The 27401-nt window shown below is 41.6% G+C and overlaps 1 protein-coding gene across 1 annotated transcript; it reads right to left on the reverse strand.

The window, feature by feature from the left end:
* Fh (fumarate hydratase) lies at nt 1–25832 on the reverse strand. The gene is made up of 10 exons (XM_051147941.1): nt 25665–25832; nt 20499–20633; nt 17856–17966; nt 15739–15915; nt 11330–11512; nt 9108–9273; nt 7318–7521; nt 5375–5502; nt 2918–3071; nt 1–192 (listed from the first exon to the last, which is right to left on the reverse strand). Exons 1-10 carry the CDS (start codon nt 25785–25787, stop codon nt 50–52), a joined length of 1524 nt encoding a protein of 507 aa, XP_051003898.1. The 5' UTR covers nt 25788–25832; the 3' UTR covers nt 1–49.
* Between the last annotated feature and the right edge of the window lie 1569 nt (nt 25833–27401).

Genomic DNA, 27401 nt, shown 5'->3' on the forward strand with positions numbered 1-27401 from the left:
TTGTTTGTTAAATTTCATACAAGTTTATTTTAATATAAATTTATTTAAGTCACTTTGGACCCAGCATGTCCTTGGGTTTTACCCACTCATCAAACTGCTCTGCTGTGAGGTAGCCAAGTTCAATGGCTGTTTCCTTTAAGGTTGAGCCTTTCTTGTGTGCAGTCTTGGCGATCTTAGCTGCTTTGTCATACCCTAAAGAGAAGACATGCAACACCAACATTAGTGAACTTTTCCTAAAACAAAAGACAGCCACCATTTACTTGGCACTGATGTTATACACCTCTTGTATGACACATTCTACTCTAAGACTATGGAAGAGTTAACTGAGTGTGGTGACACACGCCTTTAATCCCAATACTCAGAAGAGAGAGGCAAGCAGATCTCTTGAGGTCGAGGCCAGCCTGGTCTACAGAGTAAGTTCCAAGACAGCCAGGGCTACAGAGGAACCCAGTCTCAAAAAACAAAAACAAAACAAAAAAGAAACCACTATGCATGAGTGACCATGGCAATAACTATTATGATTTCTATAAAATACAACCTTGATTTTCTTAGGAAATTTTATCCAAGATTTTATCCTCATTTTATCCAAGATTTGTCCCTATCTTGAAATGGACCAATGATCAAAAGAACATAAAAAATTGAAAATAAAGCACCACGGCATAAAAATCCATACTTGAGCATGCTGTCCAATAATCAGCTATCCAATAGCCATCTTTCTAAGGCAACACTAACACGTTATGGCAGGCCTGCAGAACAGACAGCTGTGTAACAGGCAGCTGTCGGGACTGCCTCTGGAAAGAGAGGTGGGAAGTCTTTGTGCAGGCAGGAGCAGCCAGACTGAGAAGCTGCCAGCACGGCTGCTTTCCATGGCTCTGCTCTTCTGGATGCTCCACCACACTGGTTGCCATTCTGTGAGGTCTGCTTAGACATGACAAGGATAAAGAGGAGAATATGTATTTGGCCAAAGGAGCCAGGCAGCCCAGGCAGGGTGATGCAGTGTGATCAATCCCAGCATCCAAAGGATGATAAGGGTCTCAGCCTGGGCTATACAGCAAGCCTCCAGCTCAAAAACAAAGCAGAACATCCCAGGCACTGGTTTACTTCATTCTTTTGCTTTTTAAATGAAGGCTGACACTGGGAAGTTCTCAAGGTTGGTCTGACACTAAAAACCGACAGTTTAAAAAGACAGAAGGCAAACGTAAGGACAACGAAGTCAGTGATGGAGGACTTATGACCACAGAGACAGGCCTGCTGGGCAATATGGTAAGCAGGCAGTACAGTATTTGACTGGATATAACCAAAGCCAAACTGCACCTGCTTTACTTCATTCTTAGCTGAATCATAAATGCTCACTGTGCTGACAAAGGCACGGAGTAGACAGAGTTACCTGCAGAGAGAATGCTCACATTAAGCTCCTGGCCAGCCTGTTGTCGGTACTTTCTATGTGAATGAGGACTACAGTGTAAGAACCCCTGCTCACCAACCCTAAACCCTATGAAGCAACAGCCTCGGGCATCACAAGGCCACTGGGAACCTGGACCAGCCTCGCTCAGCCAGAGAGGTGGTTCGTACTGAGTCCTTAAGGTACATTTGCCAGAGATGTTGCCTTGGGTGGACAAGTCCTGACAGCCTAAGAAAGCCGCCCAGTCGTTCTTAAACAGGGTCTCTAACCTAGAGCTGCCGGCAACACGTGAAAACCAGATGGAATGTTTCTCACACAAACCTTTGGGGTTGCTTTGCACCTTCCCACTTATATACTGGTGTGTAACTATTTTAAACAAGTCTAGTTATTTTACCAACTTTGTGAAACAAACAAACAAAGAATAAAACCTGCCCACTAAGGTCAGGATTGTAAAACATTCTAAACTGGTACCTGTGTCATGCCCCACAACTGCACCATCAATTATTCCACAAAAGATCAAAGTCATCTACTGAGCAGAGGGAACTGCACAGTGGGGTGCAGTGGTTGCCCCCTCCTGTGGAAGCCAGGGCAGATGCCTTAATGGGCTGGACAGTGGTGCCAGTCAGCCTGCCACTTAAGTCTACATAAAACAGTTACAATCTAGAAAAGACTAGGAACACAAAACATAGTTTTATAAGAAGTATCTAGTTTTCTCTCTTTTCTCTGTAAGTTTCAAATAAGTTCCCTTTCTTTTAATTAGTAACATTCCGTATTTGAATTGGATAAAACAAAATCAAAGTATTGAAGTATTACATAGTATCTAGGAAAAAAGAAACAAATGAATCTGTTGGCTGTTGATAATAAGGTAGTGCCACCTAGTGACATTACCAACAGAGGGTCTTGCAGCTAACCTTCCCCAGCTGTTCGCACACAACACCCAGCATCTAAGTCTATTAATATGGAATAGGAGGTGGTGGATGGCTTACTTAGTGTGTACAGCTGCTGTGTTCCATCCCACAGACCCACATGGCAGAAGGAGAGAACTGACTCCTGCTAGCTCTTCTCTGACCTCCACAAGTATCCCATGGGATAGACACAGACACACATACAGACACACACACACACACACATACACACACACACACACACACACACACACACACACACACACACACACACACACACACACACACACACACACACACGGTGGGGGGGATGGGGGAAGGGACAACAACAACTTTTTTTTAAAAAAAGAAGAGTTCAGAGCCATCCTAGGCCATATATCCGAGACCCTGTTCAAGAAACAAAAGTCACTTGAAACATTTAGGACTAGCAGATAGTTCAGCAGATAAACGGCTTGCTGCCAAGACTGCTAACCAGTGCCATCCCACGGACCAACATAGTTGAAAGAGAAAACACACACACACACAATTTTTTTTTTTAAATTTTAGGTTTTGGATTTTTTTAAAAGCTTTAAAAAGCTGTTCTTAAGATGGTATTACCCTACACACTTACCTATGTGTGGATTAAGAGCTGTCACCAACATCAAAGACTCGTTCATTAGCTTGTTGATTCTTTCTGTATTGGCTTGGATCCCCACCACACAGTTCTCTGTGAAGGACACTGAAGCGTCCCCCAGGAGCCTGGCTGAGTGCAACACATTCTTAATCTGTCAGGAAAAGGAAGGAGAATCACTTCTCAGCTCCAGTTTACTCTGCTTTGCTCTTGTCCAATGACATGCATTATTTGATGTTCTATGCTGGACATGTAATTCCATCAATTTATATCACTCCTACCAATTCTACAGAATAATACCCAACAAGTGAGAAGGGAAGAGACTGGAGACACAAAGTTACAAATCTAAATATGATAGAAAAGACGTAAGTATGAGTAATTAACACAAGATAGCCCATGGCAGATAACTAATACAAGATACAGATCACTGTGAGTGACTAACACAGGACAGCCCATGGGTAATAACAGAAGACAGCTCTCAGTGAGTAATTAACACAAGACAGCCCACGGTAACCACACGAGACAGGGGTATGTGCTGTATTCACAATCCAGGAATCCTACTATTACAGAGGAAGTGGACAGCAGAAATGGATGAAGACCCATCCATGCAGGAGAAAGAGGAGCAGAGGCTCAGGGCTTGTGGCAGATGCTCAATTTTGGATTCTCTGATTTTATGCTTAATGGAACAAACATCCCAGGCTCATTTTAAAGTAATATGACATGATGTTTAAGATCATATAAAACCAATGGGTACACGTTATACCTGTTTCTCTTGAGCAACACTTACATGTACACCTCTAAAACTCAGGAAGGTCTGGAAGCTGTATGTGCGCCACTGGACGCTAACAGAAGTTACACAGTAAAGCTTAATATGACTCTAATGATGCTTACAAGTGAAATATCAGCTGGATTTTCTGATTAAAGCAAAACCTTTTTTTTCCAATTAGGTCTACTCCCCACTTAATGTTCATCCATCCTGTTTCTCCAGGTCTGACGCAGTAGTTTTACTTTATGCCTTGGAATGATTGTTTACCAAACTGTTTTGGGTTTTTTGTTTGTTTGTTTGTTTGTTTTTAGCTCTTTCCTCTTTACAAAGAAAGAATAACATGGTATTACTTTTAAGACACAATAAATGATTAAAAATCTAACAATGAACAGTTATTACACATCTGTATACTCAAGGCAGCTGGTATCAACTGTTGAGAATATGGCCTTAATATGAAAGCATACAGAACTGAAGTTCACTTTGGCCTGTCTTTTATTTACCAGTCCTAACAGAATATACATGCCATGAAGGAAAAAAAAAAAAAAATTCAAAGGCCTCATCATGTCTATTGTTTTATTGTAAGCACCTAAAATTGTGTGATCCAAAGTGAAACTAAAATGAGTATACTAATAGTCCTTTGAATATTCTTATCAATTAGACATTATACCACAAACCAGTAAGAAATAAGCTTCTAGTGCATTTCAGAGATGGCGCTGTACAGTGAAGGACTTAATGCTGACTCAGCTTAGCTCTCGGAAGTTCAGGAATGTGCACACAAGATGACACCACTTGTTCCACATTTGGAACAAGGTGCAGGAAAAAGAAGTTTAGTGGTCAGTTTTCAAGGCATATGCAAAAGGCAAAAGTAAATCAAAGAAAGCTTTGTTGTGGGCAGAGAAAGTGCTGAAGAAATGGAGAGAGGATCAACACAGCAATCTAAGAGAATAAGGGATGTCCATTAGAAGGAAAAGATGATGATGGAGATGATGGAGAACAAGGCAAGCAATAAAGGGGCTGAGGCTGGACCACAGGGATCAAACCATAAAAGAAAGTGTGGGTCCGTCTTTCCTAACCCGGTCTGAAGAGGGCACGATGCAGCAGCATGAGCAGGGGACAGAGCCATATGGATGGAGCACTTTTTAAGCTGAACTGACTTCTAGCTACCATGTGGTAAGAGACAAAGAAACTCCTGTCTTACTTTCCAGATTTCTTTGTTCTACTTAAAAAAAATCAAACTATCAAATCACTTGAGCTGAGTAGGACCAAATTCCCATACAGGTTTTCCGAGTAGGACTAGAATACACATGGCTTCCAGTTGCTACACTACACTACTACCTTCTGTGGGAGCTCCAGAAACCTTCAGGAAAGCCAAGAGCACTGCACGATCTCTGGTGCCCCATATTTGGCCATGTCCCTTTGTTGGGGAAGCCCAATGGCACTCGGAGGAAGGATAGCAGGTTACCAAGAAGAGACTTGGTACCCTAGCACCATATTCATGGGGAGGAGGTCCCCCTCGGTCACAGTCATAGGGAAGGGGGATTGAGGTGAAAGTGGGAGGGAGGGAGGAATGGGAGGATGCATGGGATGGGATAGAAAATGAGATGTAATATGAATTATTTTATTTTTCAATAAAAATGTGTTAAAAAAAAGTCTTCAGTCAAAAACTGCTAAAAATCAGACTGAAAGCTTACCATCATTGGTTTAAAAACATTCAATTCAAAATGTCCATTGCTGCCTCCAACAGTAACTGCAACATGATTCCCCATGACTTGGGCTGCAACCATGGTCATCGCTTCACATTGGGTAGGGTTCACCTTTCCTTTGAGAAAACCAGTGCAGAATCTCATCACAAATACTCATGGTTTCCTGTATCACTTAAGACCGTCTTTTTATCAGTCAAAGAAAGAAATGTAACATTATTAAATAAAGACATAAAATAGGGCTAAGTTGAGGCACAGGCTGCAATTCTAGTCACTCAGGAGACTGAGGCAGGGATATCCCAAGTCAAGGCCAGCCTAGGCAACAAGTGAGATCTTGACTAAAAAGCACAGAGAATCCCAGGGATACATCTTAAAAACAAAAATACTTGCCTAACATGAGGGAGCCCTTGGGTTCAATGCCCAATATTACAGATAAAATATCAAAGAAACTGGGATATGTAACCATACAGAATCACTAAGTGAAAATTAATGAAAAGATCGATCTACACACAGTTTTCCATTGGCTTTCATTCCTGTGTAGGCAAAAGTGCATAACTAAAAGGACATAGACTCCACCCTCCAAGAGAGTGACAGCCAAGAAAAGAGCTGGCCACTCCAACACACAGGTCCACACAGAGAAGGCCACATGCTATGCTGGAATCTATTTACTGCCCAGGTCCCCAGGGCACTAGCTCAACAGAGCTCCTTTAAGAAGCCCAAATCTGGGGCTGGAGAAATGGCTCAGCAGTTAAGAGCACTAGCTGTTCTTCCAGCGGATGTGAGTTCAATTCCCAGCACCCACATAGCTATCTGTAACTCCAGTTCCAGGGATATCCTGATATAGACAGACATGCAAACAAAACACCAATGCACATAAATAAAAGTAAATCTTAAAAAAAAAAAAAAAAGAAGACAAAGAAGCCCAAATCCAAGCTACACACAGTAGATTCTTCTATCCAGCGTAGAGAACGCACTGGGGGATTGGCCCCTTTGTCTGTAATGTTCTTCCGTTTGTCTTTTAATTTGGAAACATGGTTTTGCTTAGTTGTCCTGTCAGGCCTGAAATAATATTTGAAGCCCAGTTTGGCATTGAACTCACAATCTTCCAGCCTCAGCCTCCAAAGGGCCAGGATTAGCCACATGCATTGTCACGCCTGGCTACATTTCTTTTTCTAACAATTAATTCTGAATTTGCAATGAACTAAGCCTAGATGTCATTTTCAACACAAAGTATTACATATCAAGATCTTTTGGTCTACAGACATATACAGACTGTATGTAACATATAACGTTAAAAGTCTAATGAAAGTTCTTTCGATATATTTTGTCAGCTTTAGTATAATTCACTGGCCTCCAGAGGGGCCTTTGTGGATCTTGACTCTAAATATACAACATAGTACGACCTAAACCTTTGCTACTGCTAAACAGTTAACAAGTGTTCTTGGTCTCCACCCTGAGTCACCAGTAAATGATGAAAGGGTAGACCCCACCCTCAAGATATTTCTCCAACTCGAGTCTACTCATTAGTTTCTCCCTAAATGTCTGTTCACCTCACTCCATTCCCCTCCCGCAGACTCCAGTGTCTGTCACTTTGATTTAACAGGACAGAAACTGGGGCAGAGCGTGACACAAGACTTTAGTAGGACTCATTTATTCAACCCAGGACGACTGTTTTACTCTGGCATTCTCTTGGCTTAGACTGGAGTATCCAACTACACGTAGGCTCCAGAACGGGAACCTCAACGTGCCGCTAACTCAAGTCATCTTCCTGCCTTGGTACATTCTGCAACAACCCGCACAGATACGGTAGAACAAATGTTTCTCACACATCCCCATCGCTTAGGGACAGCAGTAAGTGAACAGACATGTGCTATGGTGCGAATCCCTGGGTACAGTCAAATTCCAGCTCCAGAATTTATCAGCTATGTGCTCACCTGGCATGATGCTACTCCCTGGCTCATTTTCAGGCAAGATCAGCTCTCCCAGACCCGACCGAGGACCAGAACCCAGGAAGCGAATGTCATTTGCTATCTTCATCAGACTGCAGGCGGTCGTGTTCATGGCACCACTAAGCTCCACCAGCGCATCGTGAGCAGCCAGAGCTTCAAACTTATTCGGGGCAGTGACAAAAGGCAATCCTGCAGCAAGGAAAGAGCTCCACAGGTGGGCATGGAGGAGCAGGTATGCCTGCCGACATTAAGTAAGTTAAACAAAGTCCAATACACACAAAAGCAGGTGGGTGTACAACGCACAAGGTTCTGGCTGAGTTTGATTCCCAGTACTACAAACATCTATAAATCAATAATAATAAATAAACGGATAATAATAAATAAACAAATGCAAACTCAAGGGAAATGCTTAAGAGTCAAGCTGCGTCAATACTCCTGTAAGACATCTCAAAGGGCCTCTTAACACGACTCTTTAACAAGCACATTGATACAAGACCTGCCTACTCTTGACTAAGAATGAGACTGTGAAATTCACTCTGCTTTTTGCCTACACTGCAGTCTTACATAATCATTTAAAATCTGTCTGCTCCATCTATTCTACTCTTGGAGACTAGGGAGCACCGACAAGCTCTGGGCTCAGTCTACTCATCCCACAGCAGATTCTGAAATCTGTGGACTCTACATCCTAATACAGTTCAACTCTAGTAAAACGTGATTTTAAACAGCCTCATCTAAATAATAAACAAGTGTGAGTGCTCAGCCACAAAGCACATCCATGTCACCCCTACCCCAAGGCTCAAAGACATCTCAGAAGAGAAGGCAGTAAGGGATGACTAGCTGGAGATGAGAGGAGAGCTGTGAAATGCTGTCCTCAGGGCAGGGCATGGCTACTGCATATGTGAACTCACATCAGCTGTGGTTATCCCACAAGGTCAAGCCAGTTAAACTTTTCTGCATGGAGACCCCTCCCCTACCTGAGGAGCTACTGGCAGGTGTTGGCTGTCGGAGGAACGAGAATCATTTTTGTTTGGGGATGACTCCTAGTGAGTTGCCCGTATCCCAGTGGATAACCCCACAGCCATGCATATATGGGCAGTGCAAATTGAACTTGGGGATATATACTGAGACAGAGACAGAGACAGAGACAGAGACAGAGACAGACAGAAGGGATTTGAAGTTGGGAGGGAAACACCTCTGGGGATTTGGATGGGGGCTGAATATGATCATGATACATTGTATATATATATGATATTTATGACTATCTTAAAAACTCAGCTGTGATATGTACTGTATAGTTATTAATACCCTAACATCTGCATCTTAATCAGTTTTCTGGATATGACAATTGGTTCTAACAACAGTAATAACAGTATTTATTATTCAGATTATAGTACTGTACTAGTGGGAAGACAGTATTTGAAGATGTTAAGGCAAAGAAGTACCACAGTGTGATAAAAAATCTAAGCTCACAACACACTTATCATGTGATACTTTTCTCAACAGTCAACTGTTTCTGCTTTCTTTGATAACTACGTAAAACAGCTTTGAAGGGAAAGGACTGAACGCTATCAGACAGCAAACAAAGCTACTGTGCAAACCATATTCCTATAAACGCTTACATAGAAGCCTTCAAAAAAGTAAAACGAACTTTATTAACTTCTGAAAAGGGCACAAGCGTGTTACTCCTAAATTTTAGAAGAATTCAGCCTGGAAACATCTAGAAGATGCATAAACTGGTATAAAGAAAATGGGTAGTAATGCATGTGGTCCCCAACCTGTGAGTGAAGCCACTTTCGCAGCCACCTTTTCTGCAAAGCCGATCCTGGTATTTAACCCTGTCCCGACAGCAGTGCCTCCAGCAGCGAGCTCATAGATTCTGGGCATGGCGGCTTTTATCCTCGCCATTGCATACTGGACTTGCTGAACATAACCACTGAATTCCTGACAAAGAGAAATCACAGTAAGAACAAATTCCAAAGAGCACACAACTTACTCTAATGGCACTAAATAGAAGCTTTTAAAGCGCACTTCAGAATTCTTAAATTATACACTACTCAATGTTAAATTATATGCTACTCAATGTTAACTCATTCACATGATAAAGTAAGAAGGGCTACAAGTCTACAAAGCAGGACAATGCAAATAATAACATGTAGCTTTGTTTATAATGTAGTATTTTAAGAGTCAAGAAAACAATACATGAAATAAATCTTCAAAAAGAACAGTTCCACTACTTTTAACTCTACCTACAATTCACCGATGAGCTGATCCCCTCCTCCACTTTTAGAGTATAGCCCACAGAGAAAAAATACCAAACATTCTCCAAAGGAGGTGGGGGGAGCGAAAGATGTCCCATACAATTTCAGCTTAAAATCCAGAGAGTGAACCCGAGAGGCTGCTTTACAGGGACCGCATTCAGCAGCCTGAGAAGGTCACAGTGGAACAGGATCACAGTGTCACTGTACACTCTGACTCTGCTACAGTGTCACATTGCTTTTTACACCATAAGTCTGTCTATCGTGTTTTCAGGATTATGAACCATTAATCATTATACAGGGACAAAAATCCTATGCTCCTGGTATTTTACACTTGTCCTTATCTGGGAAAGCCAAGATACACAGTTAAACAAAATCTTTTCTCCTACCTAAAAATACTGAAAAACTAAATACTTTTGATTAGGATTGAGGTTTAATTAGAGTCTTAAAAATAATTTAAAAGGTAGATTTATTTTATGAGATAGTAACTTTTTCTCATTCTCTCCCCTCCTATCCCCTCCTCTCCCTTCTTTTCCCGCCCTCTAGCATGTGCACATACACATGTGCACACACGCCAGCTGTATGCACTTAAGAGAATATATTTTGAAAACTGCAAAAACTCAAAAGACAATTCCAATCAAAACAAATATACATGTTTTTCATAAAGTAAAAAAGAAACTAGAACTGTTGTCGTGATTAAGTTATGGTGTCATGCAGGAGACTAAGTCATGGCTCAAACTGGTTTTTAGCATAATGGCTTCTGACATACAACATACAAAAAAAAAGAAGGTAAAAATTAGAAATCAGGGGAAACAGACTGAAATGCATATATTGATCCTTCTTAGAAATTACGCATAGAACTAAGAGCTAATAATGTGAAGAAAATGCCAAAAAAGGCAATGTAATCCACTGGGTAAATTTCATCCCTTCATCTATTTTTAGCTAAGCCTTTGAGGTATTCCTCATTCTTGCTGTAAGAATTTTGCTTAAAAAATGAAGCTTTGTTTATTATCTGCCACAGAACAACTGAGAATCCATCCAATTGGGCAGCAATCAAGTGCGTATCCTCTTCCAGTTTTCATGAAACTATTACAGGTTAACTGTCAGCTCTCTCAAACTGGAGTGTGAGCGGAGACAAAACTGTTTCAGGAATGTTCTTTTGTTTCTTTGCAATGCACTTTATTAGATCCCCCTTGGCTGTTGATAGAGAAACATACAGATGCTTTTTGCTATCCTGAAAAGTAATACTTTTCCACACACAGTTATGTTAAAGGTAAGATGGGCCTCACTTAAGTAACTTTTAAGAAATCTAATTAAATAACTTATTAATTTAGGTTAAGAGGACAGAGGAGGCACTCATGAGAACGGACGGATGAAGATGATGATCGCTATGTGCCAGGCATGGCTCTAAACATGTCTGTCAATCAGCTCACTACAGCCTCACAATCATCTCAGAAAACCGCGCCACAGAGAAGCTAAGCAACTCTCCTACATACACATAACTGGTCTACAGCAAAGCAAAGCTTGAACCCAGCATCCACCTGAGCCCAGCTCACTGGCAGCATGCCAGAGCATGATCTTATGTGAGCACTATTAAAAGTTGCAGATTGGTTAATTCAGAAAATCTATCACTGACCTTTGTTGTTATAAACATGGCCTTTACTTTAAAGGCAATTTTGAGAGGAAACATTGATAATTTGTATCAATCTCTAAACTAAACAAAATGAGTCAAACTTCTGTACCTGCCCAAGAGTAAGTGGGACAGCATCCTGTGTGTGAGTTCGCCCAATTTTGATGACCTGCTCAAACTCTTTGGATTTTGCACTGAGTGCATCATGCAGCTTCTGTAGTCCTGGCAACAGGACCTCGTGAACTTCCACCGCAGCGGCGATGTGCATTGCTGTGGGAAAGGTATCATTCGAGCTCTGTGGGGAATTTTCAAAAGAAAAAGATGTTAACTCGGAGGGTAAAGAACTTTAATCCCAGCACTCAGGAAGGCAGAGGCAAGTGGATCTCTGTGAATCCGAGGCCAGCCTGGTCTACAAAGCGAGTCCATGATAGTCAAGGCTATACAGAGAAACCTTGTCTCGAAAAACCAAAAAAAAAAAAAAAAAAAAAAAAAAAAAAAAAAAAGAAAGAAAGAAAGAAAAGAGGACCTCAAATAAAAGCAACTAGGTGACTATTCAAACTTCTGATCCTAATTGACCCAGCATTTCAGACTGTCCCAACACAAGACTTTAATTAAGCCTGGAATTTCTCAACATGTAGAAACTGGACCACAAATGCTATTCCTAGCTTATTTAACTATTTTCCCCAATTTTATTTGGGCCCCTGCAAAGGTATTATTTATCCCAAATCATCCAGAAGAAACCTTAAGATCAATGCCCCATTTCCCTTCATGTGGGTTGGGTAGGTTTTTGGTTGCTTTCTTGAGCTATATATGTTTATTTTCATTGGGAGTTAGTTATAAGTTATTACTCATCTTACTGACAGAGAAAACAAGGTTGGACTCGAGATGTCTCTCTTTTCCTTTATCTTTCTTTCTTAGGTTTGGAGATAAGGGTTGAAAAGAAAGAAGGGGGAAAATAGAAATATATAGGGATGACAGGACAAAAAGATTATTGAATCTACTCTTCAACTTAATGCCTTGTTACTCACAAGGTTATTTTTAATCCACTGGTATAGAATTTTGTATATTGATGCAAAATAAGTTTACTTTTGATACATTGGTATAGGATTCAAATTTAAGATTATTCTTCACCCACATTATATATATTTCTACTCTAAGATGAGGTATTGTACCCATACAACTCAATTATAATACAAGGTTTACTTCCAATACTTTGAAAGTGCTATTGCAGGCTACTTAAGATAATTAAGTTATACAAGTTGTTAGTTGATCAAATCATGGTCATGTCAATTACTAGTCTATTTTTAATCACAAGAATATACATCCTAGGTGTAACTGATAGATATGATTCTATAGATAAATAAGGTAAAATCTCTAGATAAGGTCTTCAAAACCCTCAGAGACCACGCCAGGCATGGCGGTGCTCACTTTTAATTCCAGCACTTGGGAGGCAGAGGCAGGCAGATCACTGGGTTTGAGGCCAGCCTGGTCTACAAAGAGAGTCTAGAACAGCCAAAGCTACACAAGGAAACCCTCTCAAAAAACCAAAATCAAAACCAAAAATAAAAAATAAAAATAACCCTGAGAGACCTACAGAATATGGCATTTAAAGATGTTTTTATTATTTTAAATACTCTTTGGCAAGAAGACCCAGACTACCTCAAAGAAGATGATGACCATCAATGAACCTCTTTATGGCAATGGCTTCAAATGTGGCAAACCAGCCACTGGGAAAAATGCCCTTATTTCAGAAACAAACAGAATTCTGCCTAAAAGTGGGGAAGCTTGGATGCATGCAAAGTCGACAGCCAAACTATGCCAAGACAGGGTAAGCAAGTCCTAAATAGTTCCTGCCTCACAAATATGTCTGTCAGATATACTGGGCCAGAAGGCTGAAGAAGATGAGTGACTGCTCAAGCAGCAAATTGTCTCTGTCATCTTCTCATTTTGGAAGCTGCTAATCTACACTTCCTGTCTATTCAGGTAATTAATTTTATTCCTTCTTAAGTCTCTGATGGGGTTGAAGACCAGACAGTTTAGTTTTACAATGAAGCTTAGTTGTTTAGGGGTTAAGACGTTTTTAGGTCTAGATAGATATTTTAAATTGATAAAGATGAAATATGATAGATATTGATTTACAGTTAGAATTTTAAGACACACCAAGATAGGAAAAATATTTTCTTCAAGGTTGTCAAACACAAATAGCCAAAACACTATGAATGTAATATTTATATAATTCCTGATTGTTTCGTGGTTCTTCTTGCTGTAGGCAGTTTATTGTATATATGTGTAATAATATAACTGTATACGTAAAATAAATGAATAAATAAAAACCCAGTATGCACAGTACTCAATAGTGTCCATTTGGGAAGTTAACAGTGAAATAAATAAGTTAAGTTAACGGTGAAATAAAAAGCAACCTGGTTTCCCACATGAAACATACTCAGGACTATACTCTATACAAGTGCAGGCAACATAATTCATATTATACCCAAGCACGCTAGATCCACAGTATACATTACAAGTATTCCCTAATAAAGACCAGTCCACACAGGAGTTAGCAAGCATATCTGAAGGCAGCAATGTGTTCTAGAATGTAGCCGTTCTTTTCTAAAACATTTAGTAATCTGGAGGAAAAAAAAAAAAATCTGTGAGGCAGAAAGCCAAAAGACCCAAGCTGTCAAGGAGATAACATGACCTGCACAGTATTGAGAACTTGTAAGCTGACAGCCAGGCGTGCACACTCAGCACACCGCTGTCCTGTACTTTTAAGGGGTGATGTGATTTTAAAATACGCATTCGCTCCTGCCCTATGTCAGCTATTTCTTATGGCAACTATCAGACAGTTCAGTGAGCACTCACGCACCTCTACCTAAATCCAACCAGCAATGCACTCAGTCTTGTGACTCCTGCTTCCTACTGCACCAGTCTGACAGACTTCAGACTATACATTATGTTAAAAAAAAATATTTAAAGGTAATACTAAGTTTTTAAAGTACGTTATAAAATAAACTATATAAAAAGCCCTACCTTTGACACTTAAAAAAATATTAGCCCTAGGACCCAGGTCCCAATTTTTTTTTTTTTTTAATGACTATTTCCAGAGCTGGAACAGAGAAAATATATGATGGCTTGGATATTTTATCATGGCAACAGCAAAATAAGAGTGTGGGTCCAGAGAGAAGGAAAAGACAGCAGCATGCCTAAGGACACAAAGGCCAACTGAGCAGGGCTCCCCAAACACAGCCAATCTCAGTAACATAAATAGTAAAATATAAGGTTATAAGTGAAGGAATAGCAAGCTACTGTGAATTTATAGTGCTTAAACACAACAAATAGATAAACAAATGGGAAAACAAAACTCCCATTAATAAATGTAAAAAGAAGGAAAACTGATCAGGGTGGTGGTGGTACATGCCTCTAATCCCAGCACTTGGGAGGCAGAGGCAGGTGGATCTCTGAGTTCAAGGCCAGCCTGTTTTATAGAGTGAGTTCCAGGATGGGCAGGGCTATTTCAAAAAAAAAAAAAGAAAAGAAAAAGAAAGAAAGAAAGGAAGGAAGGAAGAAAGAAAGAAAAGCTGGAACCATTAAGACACCACAGCAGTGGGCTCAGTGATGAAATGGCTGCCTGGTATGCTGAGGGCTTAGATTCCATCCCCATCACTGTGGACAACTACAAAACAACAGAATGCCCAGCAGTAAGTCTAGGTAAGATGCCCGGACAAACGCACTCTCCTTTTTAAGTAGAGATTATTTCCAGTCTCAAGGTATCTCTGATAACTTCTGCAGTGAGTCTAACACATACCCAGAAACTTCTTCTATCTCTCCTCCAGACTGAGGCTCCAGTGTCATGCCAAAAATGAGGCAAAGTAACATGGTCACAAACGCTGTGTAATGGTGGTCCCACCCAGCCATGCCTCCTTACAACCAGTGATTAAGTGTGACATCACCGCAAGTCAGGCTCCAATGAGAAGGTCTCTCACTTCTGGGATGGTGTCCCTAAAATCTCAGAGCCTCCATCTGCACACCAAGTGAAGGCACTGCTGCTGTTATGGACTATAAATCCACACCCTGACCACTCGGGAACTCTAAGCCTCAAAGTGAAAACTGAATGGAAAACTGGGGAAATCCTAAAAGAAGCCTGTTTAAGAGTTCTGTGCCTGTAGCAACTTCTCAGTTTGGGTAACTGAAGACAGTTATAAAAGGCATTAGCATTACAGGAAGATGGTAACAGAATAAAGAGGACTCAATTATCTTTACAAGTATATGCTGAAATAAAGAATGCTTTAAATAACTGAAATATAAATATGTCCATACCCTAAACTAAGATGTCCTAACAGTGATTGTTTTATGAAGTTTGAAACCAGCCATGTTTCCTGGGAGAAAAAAAAGAAGTCTTCTCTAGTGAAGAACACAAGCTGGACAGACTCTCCTTGTTAAAAGGTGCCATGCTTGCCTTATGAGCATGGTCTTCCATATGCTTGCCAATCTATCCGGATAGAGTGGAGAGCAAGCACCCACCTGGCTTTTGTTCACATGATCGTTGGGGTGCACAGGCTTCTTGCTGCCAAGTTCCCCTCCTAACATCTCGATTGCTCTATTGCTAATGACTTCATTTACGTTCATGTTTGTCTGGGTCCCTGACCCAGTCTGCCACACCACCAGAGGAAAGTGATCATTCAGCTTACCCTCAGCCACCTGCAGGGAAGAACACATCAACAGGTAAGTATTTTCAAAATGAGGAAAACTAGGTATTTATTTAGCTATTTAAAATCAGCCATGATTGAGCAAAGCTCTACTTAACAGAACTATTTTAACGATGCCAGTTGTTTCATAGGCTAAGTGGCTTGCTAATGGCTTCAGACAGTTAAAGGCAGTTGTGGCAAGATCCTAACCTGTGGCATCATATTTTCTAATTATAGACAACTCTGAAACAAGAAACTTTATATATTCTGAATGGTGACAATTCAGGGGCCTCAAATGAAAACTGAACAAAAGTCTTTTTCTTGTTTCCCTCTACTGCCTGCTGCAGTAGGGGACCACCTGTTAGGTTGCTGGTGAGATGACCTCACACACATTTACTGCTGTTGCTCAGCAGGCACATCCAACACATGTTACTGTCACAGTCAGCATGAAAATGGACCAGGGGCTCAATAAAGTGTGTTTATTAAGAGCTACTACACTGCACAGATGCCCAACGAGCAGCAACTGCCAAATCGAAGCACTACCCAGACCTGCTCCAATTTCCGTCAGATTTCCTTTAAATTCATTATTTTCTGCACTGGTGTGTGTGTGTGTGTGTGTGTGTGTGTGTGTGTGTGTGTGTGTGTGTGTGTGTGTGTGTGTGTGTGTAAGTCAGAAGACAACTTTGTGGACTTGAGAGCTTTCCTTCCACCTTTGTGAGGATTCTATAAATCAAACTTGGGTCTGTGGGCTTGTGAAGCAGGAACCTTTACCCACTAAGCCTTCTCACTGCCCTCTGAGAGTTTTAAAGTCTCAATTTATGTGGCAGCTTTTAGACTGTAGGCTTCCTAGCACACTTAACTTCACTATAAAGTGACTGACTTGGAAGACGAGAACGTATTTGAGAGCTCCATCAGCTTTAATAACTGTCTCCTTTTCCAGGACTAGGAACAGAAATGGTCATCTGCCCAGAGCACAGAGGAAAGTCTGGCTCCACCGTAGATCCTGGGCCCTGCCCTTGCTCAGCACCTGCTTCCATCACCCGTGCAGTGGGTGTGTGTGTATATGAAGGCCTCAGTAACTGCCGGCTCCAGCTTCAGGGTCAGCCATTCACGGGATGAGTGGTACCAAGCATGTACATCTAACTGCCTGGAACAGAACTTAGCAACTCTTACACAGCAGTTACAGGATCAACTTGTATTAGCTATTTTAGTTTAAGAAGCAACTTAAAACACATGATGGGGTTGCACAGATTTTATTACATGCTTTACAACAGGAACCTGAACATCTGCATTCTACTACCTAAGCTGGGGCATGGGGGAAGGGGTTCCTAGGGAAACACACATTTTCTGTCCATTTTATTTTTCTGGCTTTCACATTAAAAATCATAAAGTATACTTTAAAGAATATTCCTCTATCTAAGCTTAGGCTCTGTTCCATGCCAATCTTTCGGAACTAATTTCTATTGCTGATAACATAACTAAGTTCACTGCATTACACAACCAGTTGTTATGACCCGAGCCCTTCCTTTTTGTCATCATAAACACTGTAAAGGCAACACTTTAAACACAGTTTCACTTTACCCCCTGACCACTTCCTCAGAACACCGCCTAAGGTGATTATATTCTTGAGATGTACAGCCAAATAATGAACTAGCTTAAAAAGTACAAACCATCTTTTCCATTTTTTTTTTCTTAAAACTATATAAATAAACAGAGACTTTAAAAGCCTAGAGACTTACACAGATGTAAAATTACCCAGAAAGGTCATCACAAGACATTTTGGGCACCGTATCAAATCCTCATTGAGGAATAATGATGCTGCTGCCACGCTCCCCTAAAATTCATTAACCAGAGACTTCAGAGGGTGCCTCCTGCAGGCAGTGCCTGTCCCCACACACACAGTGGACCTCGAAGCTTCAATGCCATTGTGTAGTCACGCTTATCACCTCCTACCTCATCTGCTGCCTTCATGATTGCACTAGCAATCTTTGGATCAAGACCATAATCCTGGTTTACTTCAGCAGCAGCTCGCTTCAAGATGCCAAAAGCTTTAATGACTGGGATCTAAAATTAATCAGAAAAATACCTTAGATTTGCAACTCTAGGTAAGCATTAAAATTTGTTACTTTATGCAGATATAAAGTTGGTACCAATGCTATGGCCCTCAAAAGTTTAAAAAAGAGAAAGACTGCTTATGCATATAATGAATCAACAGAACAGGAAAAGAAAAAAAAATGAAGCTTATATATGTATACATATCTATAGCACACACACACACACACACACACACACACACACACACACACACCGAAATGTTAATATAAAGACCATGTCAATAATAACTGTGCTTCACGGGTGTGTACTATTAAGTATTATGTTTATTTCATGCAGTGTGTATTAAAATAAATAGTACTAAATCATTTCCCCTTACAGATGCTGCATCCTCATTTTAAACCTGACTTAAAACAACCACAAAAGGGCTGGGATTTCAGGTGATAACAACTACATCCAGCTGGTTTTTCAACATGAAAACAGAAAAGGATTTTCATCATAACCAAAGACCAATTGACACCACTAATCTGGGTGGCTGAGTCTGGTGTTGATAAACCCATAAAAATGAAAAGGGGTCAAAGAAGTCATGGCAAAGAAAGTTTTGTTACACGGCATCAAGACAAGAGAGCACAGGGTATGATGGAGGAAAGGGGAGCCATGACAGTCTTGACTTACTTAAGCAAGAGGTTCAGCCTCATCCCCCTTTGTGCCCTTTCATGAAGATTAAGTACAGACATTCATTATAATGACTTAGGGGCTCAATTTCCTTTGGAATCTAGATACAAATACTTGTTTCTCATCACAGTACGCTCAAAAGACATGGCCCTTTTCATATCTAACAAAACGCAGTAACCAGTCTGATAGCTCAGGTGTCACTGTCCACAGTCATTTTTACAGATGGCTACTCAGTCTCAGAGCAGCAGCAGCCATGCGCCCTCCCTCACGGTCAGCTGGCGCTCACCTCTTTACTCCCAAAAGCTGAACTGTGAGAGCATCTGGGGCTCAGTCATTACTTTACCACTCACATATGCAAGCACACTAGCAGCAATACTGCCATCATAAAACTCTGGACATTACTCAGGATTCAATGTAGGGGCCAGAAAATAAGTTAAAATGTGCAATTAAAACTATTTAGGATAGGGCTGGAGAGATGGCTCAGAGGTTAAGAGCACTGGCTGCTCTTCCAGAGGTCCTGAGTTCAATTCCCAGCAACCACATGGTGGCTCACAGCCATCTATAATGAGATCTGGTTCCCTCTTCTGGTCTGCTGGTTCACATGCAGGCAGAACACTGTATAAGTAATAAATAAATATATTTTTTAAGTGTTTAGGATAAAAAGGACACTGAGAAGATAACAGGTAAGCAGCACCTCACCAGATGGAGCCTGACTCCTTCTAGGCTTATCTGTGCCCTGCACTGATCATCTTTATACCCCACCAGGGCTCTGAAAGAAAAGATGCATTTCATCAACTCTTCATAGCTGAGCAACTCTGAAGTCAAAATGTCCAGTTGTTTCCTCCCTTACTGCTACACACTGGTGCATCTAGACTTATCTAGACTTATCGGAACGTGGCAGAGTTGTCTCATTACATTATGCACCAAACCAATACTCACGTAGGCCCTCGGTCTGAGTACTCTGATGTGTCTGTGTAATGTACACCCTTCTGGAAACTGAACCCCAACAGAAAGTAAATGCTTAAAGAAAACCGGAGCATTAATTCGGTGGAAAGAAAAAAAAAAAACTTGAGCACTGAAATAAAAATCCTTACCAATTGTGAAATCCTGAAAAATAAATAAATAAATAAACAAACAAACAAAAAGCTTCATACTGCCCATCTTGGTTGCCAACCTGACCACTTTTAGAATCAACTAAAACCTAAGCAGCTCGGCAAACCGTGGATTTTTCTTCTGGATCATTTAACCCTAAGTCTGCACCAAACCTTCTGGTGGCTGACCATGGAAACAAGAAGGAAGCTTTTTGCTTTTTGCCTGCTTGCTCTCACTCTTGCTGGCAAGCTGACCTCTCCTGTTGCTCAGACACTCCTTCACGGGTTATTAGAACCTACTTCTTTGAGATTACAATGTACACTGAAGACCAGCAGCTCTTGGGACATGCCTTGGGACTCCAGCAGCCGACTGAGACTGCAGAGACATCCAGTGTTGTGGGTGGAACATCTATCAGATCCGTGGCCTTCACACTGGGTAATGGCAATCGTTGGACTGCCCTGACCACAGCCTGTAAGCCACTCTAAGAAACCCCATGCACCTACACCCACACACTATCACTTCTGCTCTTTTAGAGAAACCTGACTAATATAGCCCTTGAGCAAATCATTTAATTATAATGGCTTAAAATCCAAAGTATCCAAAGCCTTGCTGGAAATAATAGCCTTCTAAAAGCCTTAATAGGTTCTTGGCATTTTAATGAAAAAGAACTCACTACTTAAGAAAGCTAGCTTTCTCATAACGTTATATTTTAATTTTGTAAAATATTTATGAAGTAATATGATTGGTGCGAACAGCACTTAGTTCTAGGCCACTTACTGGCATACGTTCCGTTGCGCCTCCAATCTTAAAGTTCATTGTAGATCTCACGGTCTGGGCACCATAATACTTATCAGTTGGGACCTTCAGTTCACCGAAGGTGTCATATTCTATACGGAAGGAATTTTGGCTTGCCTAAAGACGGGGATAAGACATTATTTCAACTTGAAAAGACATCCAGGATGAAAGCAAACAAAATCTAATCAGCTATAAAGAGAAAGAGTTAATAAATATCACAGACATAAAATTGCATCTTCTTTGTCACTCTTTTACCCCTTTTCTGTTTTCCTTCAAAAAATCTGACACCCATATTTGTAAATTCAGGCATTAAAGACAGCCTGTACGGTTCATATACTGTATAGATTAGAAAACACCGAAAGTCTTCGAAATTTTTTTAAAAATGCCTATTACTAGTCAAGATTTAACCAATTCAGACCTCTTAAAGTTTATTTTATTGGGAACTTTTGAAAACTATAAAAACACTTTGAGATTTTTAAATCTACTTAGGCAAAGCTTAGATTTAGCCTAATAGTCACTACAGCTGGGACAGTAGTATATCAACGGCTCAGGCTGGCAGGCAACAGCCACCTCTTAGGAGCTGTGCAGCTTCTGCACGTCAGCTTTTCTCCGCTGTAAACTAAGGTGAAGGTGCAGAGAAAGGAAAGTCCGCTTCATCTTCTAGGGCGGCATGACCATTTCAGACTCTCAGCACACTATGGAGCTTCTCTAGAGACGTGAGCATGAATGCAAGCACGTCTTCTATGACTCCAGAGCCCATCACTCGGAGGATGAGCGCGAACCCAAGGCTTGGGAGAAGCTGGGATTCTATCAAGTGCATCAATGTAAGCTAATAAAAATATTAGCAACTGCTCAACAAATAACTTATAGCAAAATATTTTAATGTAAAACTTGATACATATATAATATTGAACAGTAAATGATAAATGTTTACTACCTGAATAATCTTAGCAGAACTTTTCTGAAACATTAAGTCATCTCTATCATTATTTGGGGGTGGGAGTTGTTTTGTTTTAGTTAAAACATAATTATATCATTCTCCTTTCAAGAAATATTTATAGCCCTATAAAAATCTACAAAACACTAAAAGTTTTCTATTTACACAATACATTCATTCAGGAAGACTTCAGAATGACACTTAGAACTTTCGTGTATCCCTGTTGCAGGGCTGAGAGCATGGGTAAGTTAGAGGACTTGAGTCCAGATGCCCCACATCCACTTAAAAGCATGGTATGGCAGCACATACCTGTCACATTAGCAGTGGAAGAGCAGAACCAGAGAGACCCCTGAGGCCCACTGGCCTGCCAGTCTAACACACATACAGGTTCAACGAGACATCCTTTCTTGTATTTTTGTTGTGAACCTAGCCTTTAATGGCTGAGCTACCTCTCCAGCCCAAGATACCCTTTCCTAAGAGATATGGAGAGCAATAGAGGATGCCTGAGTGACAGACACTGTGTCCTGTGAAATAACTGTAGGGTTTTCTCCATATAACTGTAGTAAGAGTTCTTCACATGGGCACGACCATTCACCAACCTGTTTCCCAGTCTGTATGTAAACCAACAGCTGAGTTTTTCATGTGAGATGCACAAGTAAGTAATTTGTATCATGATCTTTGTTTCAGATATCCTAAAAAGTGTGCTCACATTAAAGTGCACTTCACATCAAATTGCAAATGACGACAGCAGCAAACAGCACTAGGCCTTCTTCTCTTCTTTCCCTTCTTACCAAGATGCTGGCTTCAAGGGAGACCAGCTTTCACCTCTACTTTATGAAGTTAAGTTTCAGGTTTTCAATTTTTATGATCACCTTTTCTGTGCTCAAAATTACTAATATTTTAGCATTAAATATCAACAACTTATCTTCTAAATAGGTTACTGTAGTATTTAAAATTTTTTAAATTACTTTTAGCCAAGTTCTTCAGCTTTAAATCTTAAAAAAGAAAACTAATTCCAAATAGAGTTTAAATTCCTTGGAGGAGAAACATAATGGCCGAGCACTTGTTGGCTATTTGGGAAACCATGGATCCAAGCCAGGGCACCAAAAATATAGAGAAAGAGATGGCGGCACATCCTAGGATTCTGACACCCACATGTTAAAATTACAGTGCAGAAAAGTAAACTGTACCTAAGATCACAACCTTGGCAGAGACTTCAAAAGCACCCTGTCTTTATCGTTAAAAGCATACAGTGGGCATCTCAGTGCATAACAAACTCTTCCAAAAATCTATCCCCTATCTTTAACCTCAGGCGTTATGGTCAATTCTGTCAACTAGCCAGGATCTAGAGGCACCAATTAGACAAGCCTCTGGGCCTGCCCATGAGGGATCATCTGGATTAGGGTGACTGAGATGGGAGGACCTAACTGAACATGTGCATCACCGCTGTGCGGTCGGCACAATCCCAAGTACAGCGGGTATCCAATACCAAGTGCTCAGCCCCGGAGCCACGCATACATACGTAAGCAACGCTACCCTGTGCCACTTGTATGTGTATGTTTAGGTATTTACATATTATGGTGGTTTGAACAAGATGTCCCCTGTATTCTCAGGCATTTGAATGCTTGGTCTGCAGATGGTCCTGTTTGGGAAGGCTCAGGGCTCAGGAGGTGTGGCCTTGCCAAAGGAAGTGTGTCAGTGGGGAGCTTAAAGACTAATGGCATTTTGAATTTGCTTTCTCTGCTTCCAAATTGAACTCTGCCTTCTATAAGTTGCTGTGGTCATGGTGTTTACTACAGTAGAGAAGTAACACACACACACATACACACACACACACACACACACACACGTAATAGCTACTAAAAAAAAAAAAAGAAGAAGCCACAATACTAACATGGAACAAGGAGGGTTGATATATACGGGAGGGTTTGAGAAGAAGGCAAGGGAAGGGTAAAATTATGCAGTTATATTTTAATTAAAAAAAAAAAAAAAAGCCAGGAGTGGTGGCGCACGCCTTTAATCCCAGCACTTGGGAGGCAGAGGCAGGCAGATCGCTGCAAGTTCAAGGCCACCCTGGTCTACAAAGTGAGTCTAGGACAGCCAAGGCTACACAGAGAAACCCTGTCTCAAAAAAACCAATAAAATAAAATAAATAAATAAATAAAACTTAAAATTTAAAATAAATATAAAGCAATAGCGCAAGCTGAGTGACAACAATCCTTCCTGTTTTCTGACTGCATACCGAGAAATACCTTACCTCCAGCTCCTGGTGCAATGCCTGCCCTACCATGCTGTACCGCACCCTCGAACTGTGAATCAAGCCTTCCTTCCCTGAGTTGTACAGCAGGAACTCTGACCCTCTGAGCCATCTCTGCAGCCCTGTACTTACTTAACCTTTGCCAACAGCCTCTAACGACTAAGGATATATGGGCTATCTTACTTGCAAGGCCCCCCCAACAGAAAGAACGGCAGTCAGCAATGCGTCATACCTCCACATGACGCACTTCAGGTGACCTTTGGGATGTTCTTTTAATAACAGGTAACTCAGGGTTTGCAGAGTTATGTGAATTTCTCAACACTAGAGAACAATTTTTAACAGAAGCAACAGACATGTTGGAAGTGACAAGAGGGTTAAAGGGCAAGAAATGTCCTTGGAACTATGCAAAAAGAAGAGTATCTTGATTCTATTTTCTGACATTACAACCCTAAGAGCAAGGAACTGCTATGTTTTCACATTTGCCAGGATGGATTTGCTCCACTTTCCTGTTCCCCTAAATAAACCTTAAAACAAAAAGAAACACACTCTTCTTTAAGAGATTTTTAAAGTGCATTTAAAAATCACCAGCACAAAGTTCCAGGAACCCTAAACAACTTGGATTTTTATAGCTTCTTTTCAAGATTTGTGTGTGTGTGTGTGTGTGTGTGTGTGTGTGTGTGTACGCGCGCGTGCGCGCCGCACTAGTGCAAGTATCTGTGTCTGAGTCTCTGTGTGTGGACATGTGTGAAGGCTATTAGGAGTGTGTTGCCGATTCCCTAAAGCTAAAGATACAGGTGGGTGTGAGCCACCTAACACACATGCTGAGAATCACACTCCTGCAAGAGCAGCAAATGCTCTTCCCAAACCCCAAGACTCTGTAGCTTCCGGTAAAGTGATGTCATTCAAATTTCTTGAAGTCCAAAGAATATCTTGGCCCTTTCAGCTGTGCTAAAGGAGGTGTATTTAATGAGCACAGAACTACACAGTGTTTTCCCAAGCTCAATCCTGCTGAGCCCCTGTAATTATCTCAATTTTACATGCAGAAACCGACGCACAAAGACAGCCTGCCTGAAAGCAACAGTGGGATTTGAAATCACACTGCAGAGGCCACACTACACCTCGGAGTGGTTTTCCTAACCATTCATCACTTCTCAAACTTTTTCTAATACACACTCATGTTTAACATTTGATTTCAAAGGCACCCTAAACAGCAAAGGGGTTTGATAAAATATGCCATACCGGGGACTCGGCCCCTTAAGTTCCTTAGCTGTCTTTCTGAAATACAAAATATTGATTCGGCTACAATGCGGTCCCATCCAATCTCTTCAGGCATGCTTGGGAGTATTTATGTTCATAAATCCATACTTATGAAGTTCCGCGTTTTACAAAAGTTGTGGGAGAAAACTTTACATGTAACCTCACAAGCTCAACAGTCAAGTTCGTAAGAAGTAAAGCCTTTCCGTTCAGGAGACACACCGGCTTCATCTACTTCGAGGGGCCTGAAAGCAGGAAAAGTGTAGCTTGGTGGACCAAAAGTTGAGGGGGTCCCTAGACCAGCCTAGCACTCTGTGTCCGGCCAGCCAGGGCCCGCTACCTGGGCAAGGAGAGGAGTGCTCCTTTCCCCACATCCCTTCGCTTCCAGCATCCCTGCATCCTAATCCACCCCCTGCTATGACCCCTGCATCCTGGTACCCTCCCCCGTGTACACAGTGGCCCCAGAGAAGGCATGCAAGGCCGAGGGCCTCTGCAAGCTCAGGCGTGGGGCAGGTTCTGCCCAGCCGCCCAACCTCCCCAGCAGGAGCACGTCCCTCAGCGGTGCCGCAGCGCCAGCACACTCGGCGGAAGGTGAGAGTGCACGCCGGCGCTGAGCCTAGGCCTGGCCTGCGGGGACACCGAGGACACTCTGACATGAAGGTCACCCCCCGGGAAGGCCCAGCCCGAGATACCCGCTCACCATTCGAGCGATGCTCGGGGCACAACGCGGGAGGGTGGCAGCTTCCCCTGAGACCGTAGCACCGGCGGACCGGGCCCGCAAAAGGCGACGCGAGCGCGAGAGGAGACGGAGTGCGCGGTACATGGTGTTGCTGTACGTGGGTTGAAAGCGGAGCCCAAGCCACGCCCCCTGGTTGACGTCAGAGCCCGACCATGCTAACATCCAATCTAACGCTTCAACCTGAGCTTAGAGGACGGGACTAACTCTGGCTGGCTAATAATAACTGAGGGGCGGATCGACTTCCCTGGGCGTGTAGCTGGGCTGTGTGAAGTCCTCAGGTTTACTGGGAAACTAGTGGCGAAGGAATTATGGGAAAAAAAGATGAGGAGGGCGGGCCTGCCTTTCAGCAGTATTTTGAATGTGGCTGCTAGGAGGAGGCGGGGTTACCAGCTGGTGACGCCTGTACTAGAAGTCCGTGAAACAGCCTAGAAAGAACATGTTATCAAGTTACTATTTATCATGCAATCACCCAGGATATGAAGGTTTCTTTCAAATCCTAGCTTTCTAGAAGTTTTAGAAAATGCCGCAAATTTTAACAAGTTATTCATTGTCCCACAATTTATGCTCATCACTCCTTGTCACTTTGGAGTCTGTCAGTTTTCTGATAACGTGTTTAATGTGCTCACAGTCCCTGAGATTTTACGTTTCAGGGTTTTCTTTGTGTTTACTGGCTAAGAAAAATGTATTGATTAAATGATGCCAATGGAAAAGGAGTAACGGATAGAAAATTGCGCCTAAACATGATTTTAAACATTTTAATCCCTTCTTTTAGCTTCCTATTGCAGAACCAGAGGACAGTTAAAGAGAAAGTTGTTCAGAGAATGAGTGGCTCCGGTTTATAACCGCCCCACTCTAGAAGGCCTTGAAGGGAGAGGTGAATTCAAGGACATCCTGGGCTTCATAGTGAGTCTGCCATAAACCCGCATGGTAGTGTTGAACCACAATATACACCTTCAGAAGTGGAGGTAAAGGGTCCAGTAGTCCAGGGCCATCCTTGGCTACACAGTGAGTTCGAAGCCAACATGGAGTACAGGACACCCAATCAGACAAATTGGAATAGAATAAGTAAGAATGGTATTAGTACCTGAGCTAAAATAAAAATGCTCAAAAAAAAAAAACACTACCGGTTTTTCAGACCTCAGTTTCCAGTTCTTCCCTCTCTCAACTAATGGTTAAAACATTTCTAGAGTAGTTGGTGAAAAGATGAAATCAAGTTTCTTTAAAAGTTAAGGAAGGAAGGAAGAAAAGAAAGAAGAAACCGAGCACATTGCACACGCCTGTAATCCCAGCACCTGGAGAGGCGGAGGCAGGCAGATCGCTGTGAGGTCGAGGCTAGCCTGGTCTACAAAGTGAATCCAGGACAGCCAAGGCTACACAGAGAAACCCTGTCTCAAAAAAAAAAAAAAAAAAAAAAAGAGACAAAGCAATAAGATAAAATATAGTCATATAAAATAGTGAAGTTCCTAGCTCCTATGTTTACACTCTTGCCATTAAAGAAAGGCCACAAGTTAAATGTGAAGTCTGTGTGTGTGTGTGTGTGTGTGTGTGTTATTAGTTTGAAAGGAATTTATTTATAGGTCTGATCAGAGTCCATAAGGCACTTGCTGAGATTTTTTCAGGGTCCTGTGTTCCAGAACAAAGAACTGAGGCAGGGACAAATGGATAGCGACAGAACTATAGACTGTTTAGTAAGAGAAG

The sequence above is a fragment of the Acomys russatus genome, chromosome 6, assembly GCF_903995435.1.
Source record: "Acomys russatus chromosome 6, mAcoRus1.1, whole genome shotgun sequence".
In the NCBI taxonomy this organism is placed as follows: Eukaryota; Metazoa; Chordata; class Mammalia; order Rodentia; family Muridae; genus Acomys; species Acomys russatus.

Coding starts and splice junctions, on each gene's coding strand:
- Fh (XM_051147941.1), bottom strand. CDS start 25,787: ATGTACCGCGCACTCCGTCTCCTCTCGCGCTCGCGTCGCCTTTTGCGG. Junction 15,916..17,855: donor TCATGAAGGCAGCAGATGAG/GTAGGAGGTGAT, acceptor TCTTCCCTGCAG/GTGGCTGAGGGTAAGCTGAA. Junction 7,522..9,107: donor GAAAGTGGCTTCACTCACAG/GTTGGGGACCAC, acceptor TCCTTGCTGCAG/GATTGCCTTTTGTCACTGCC.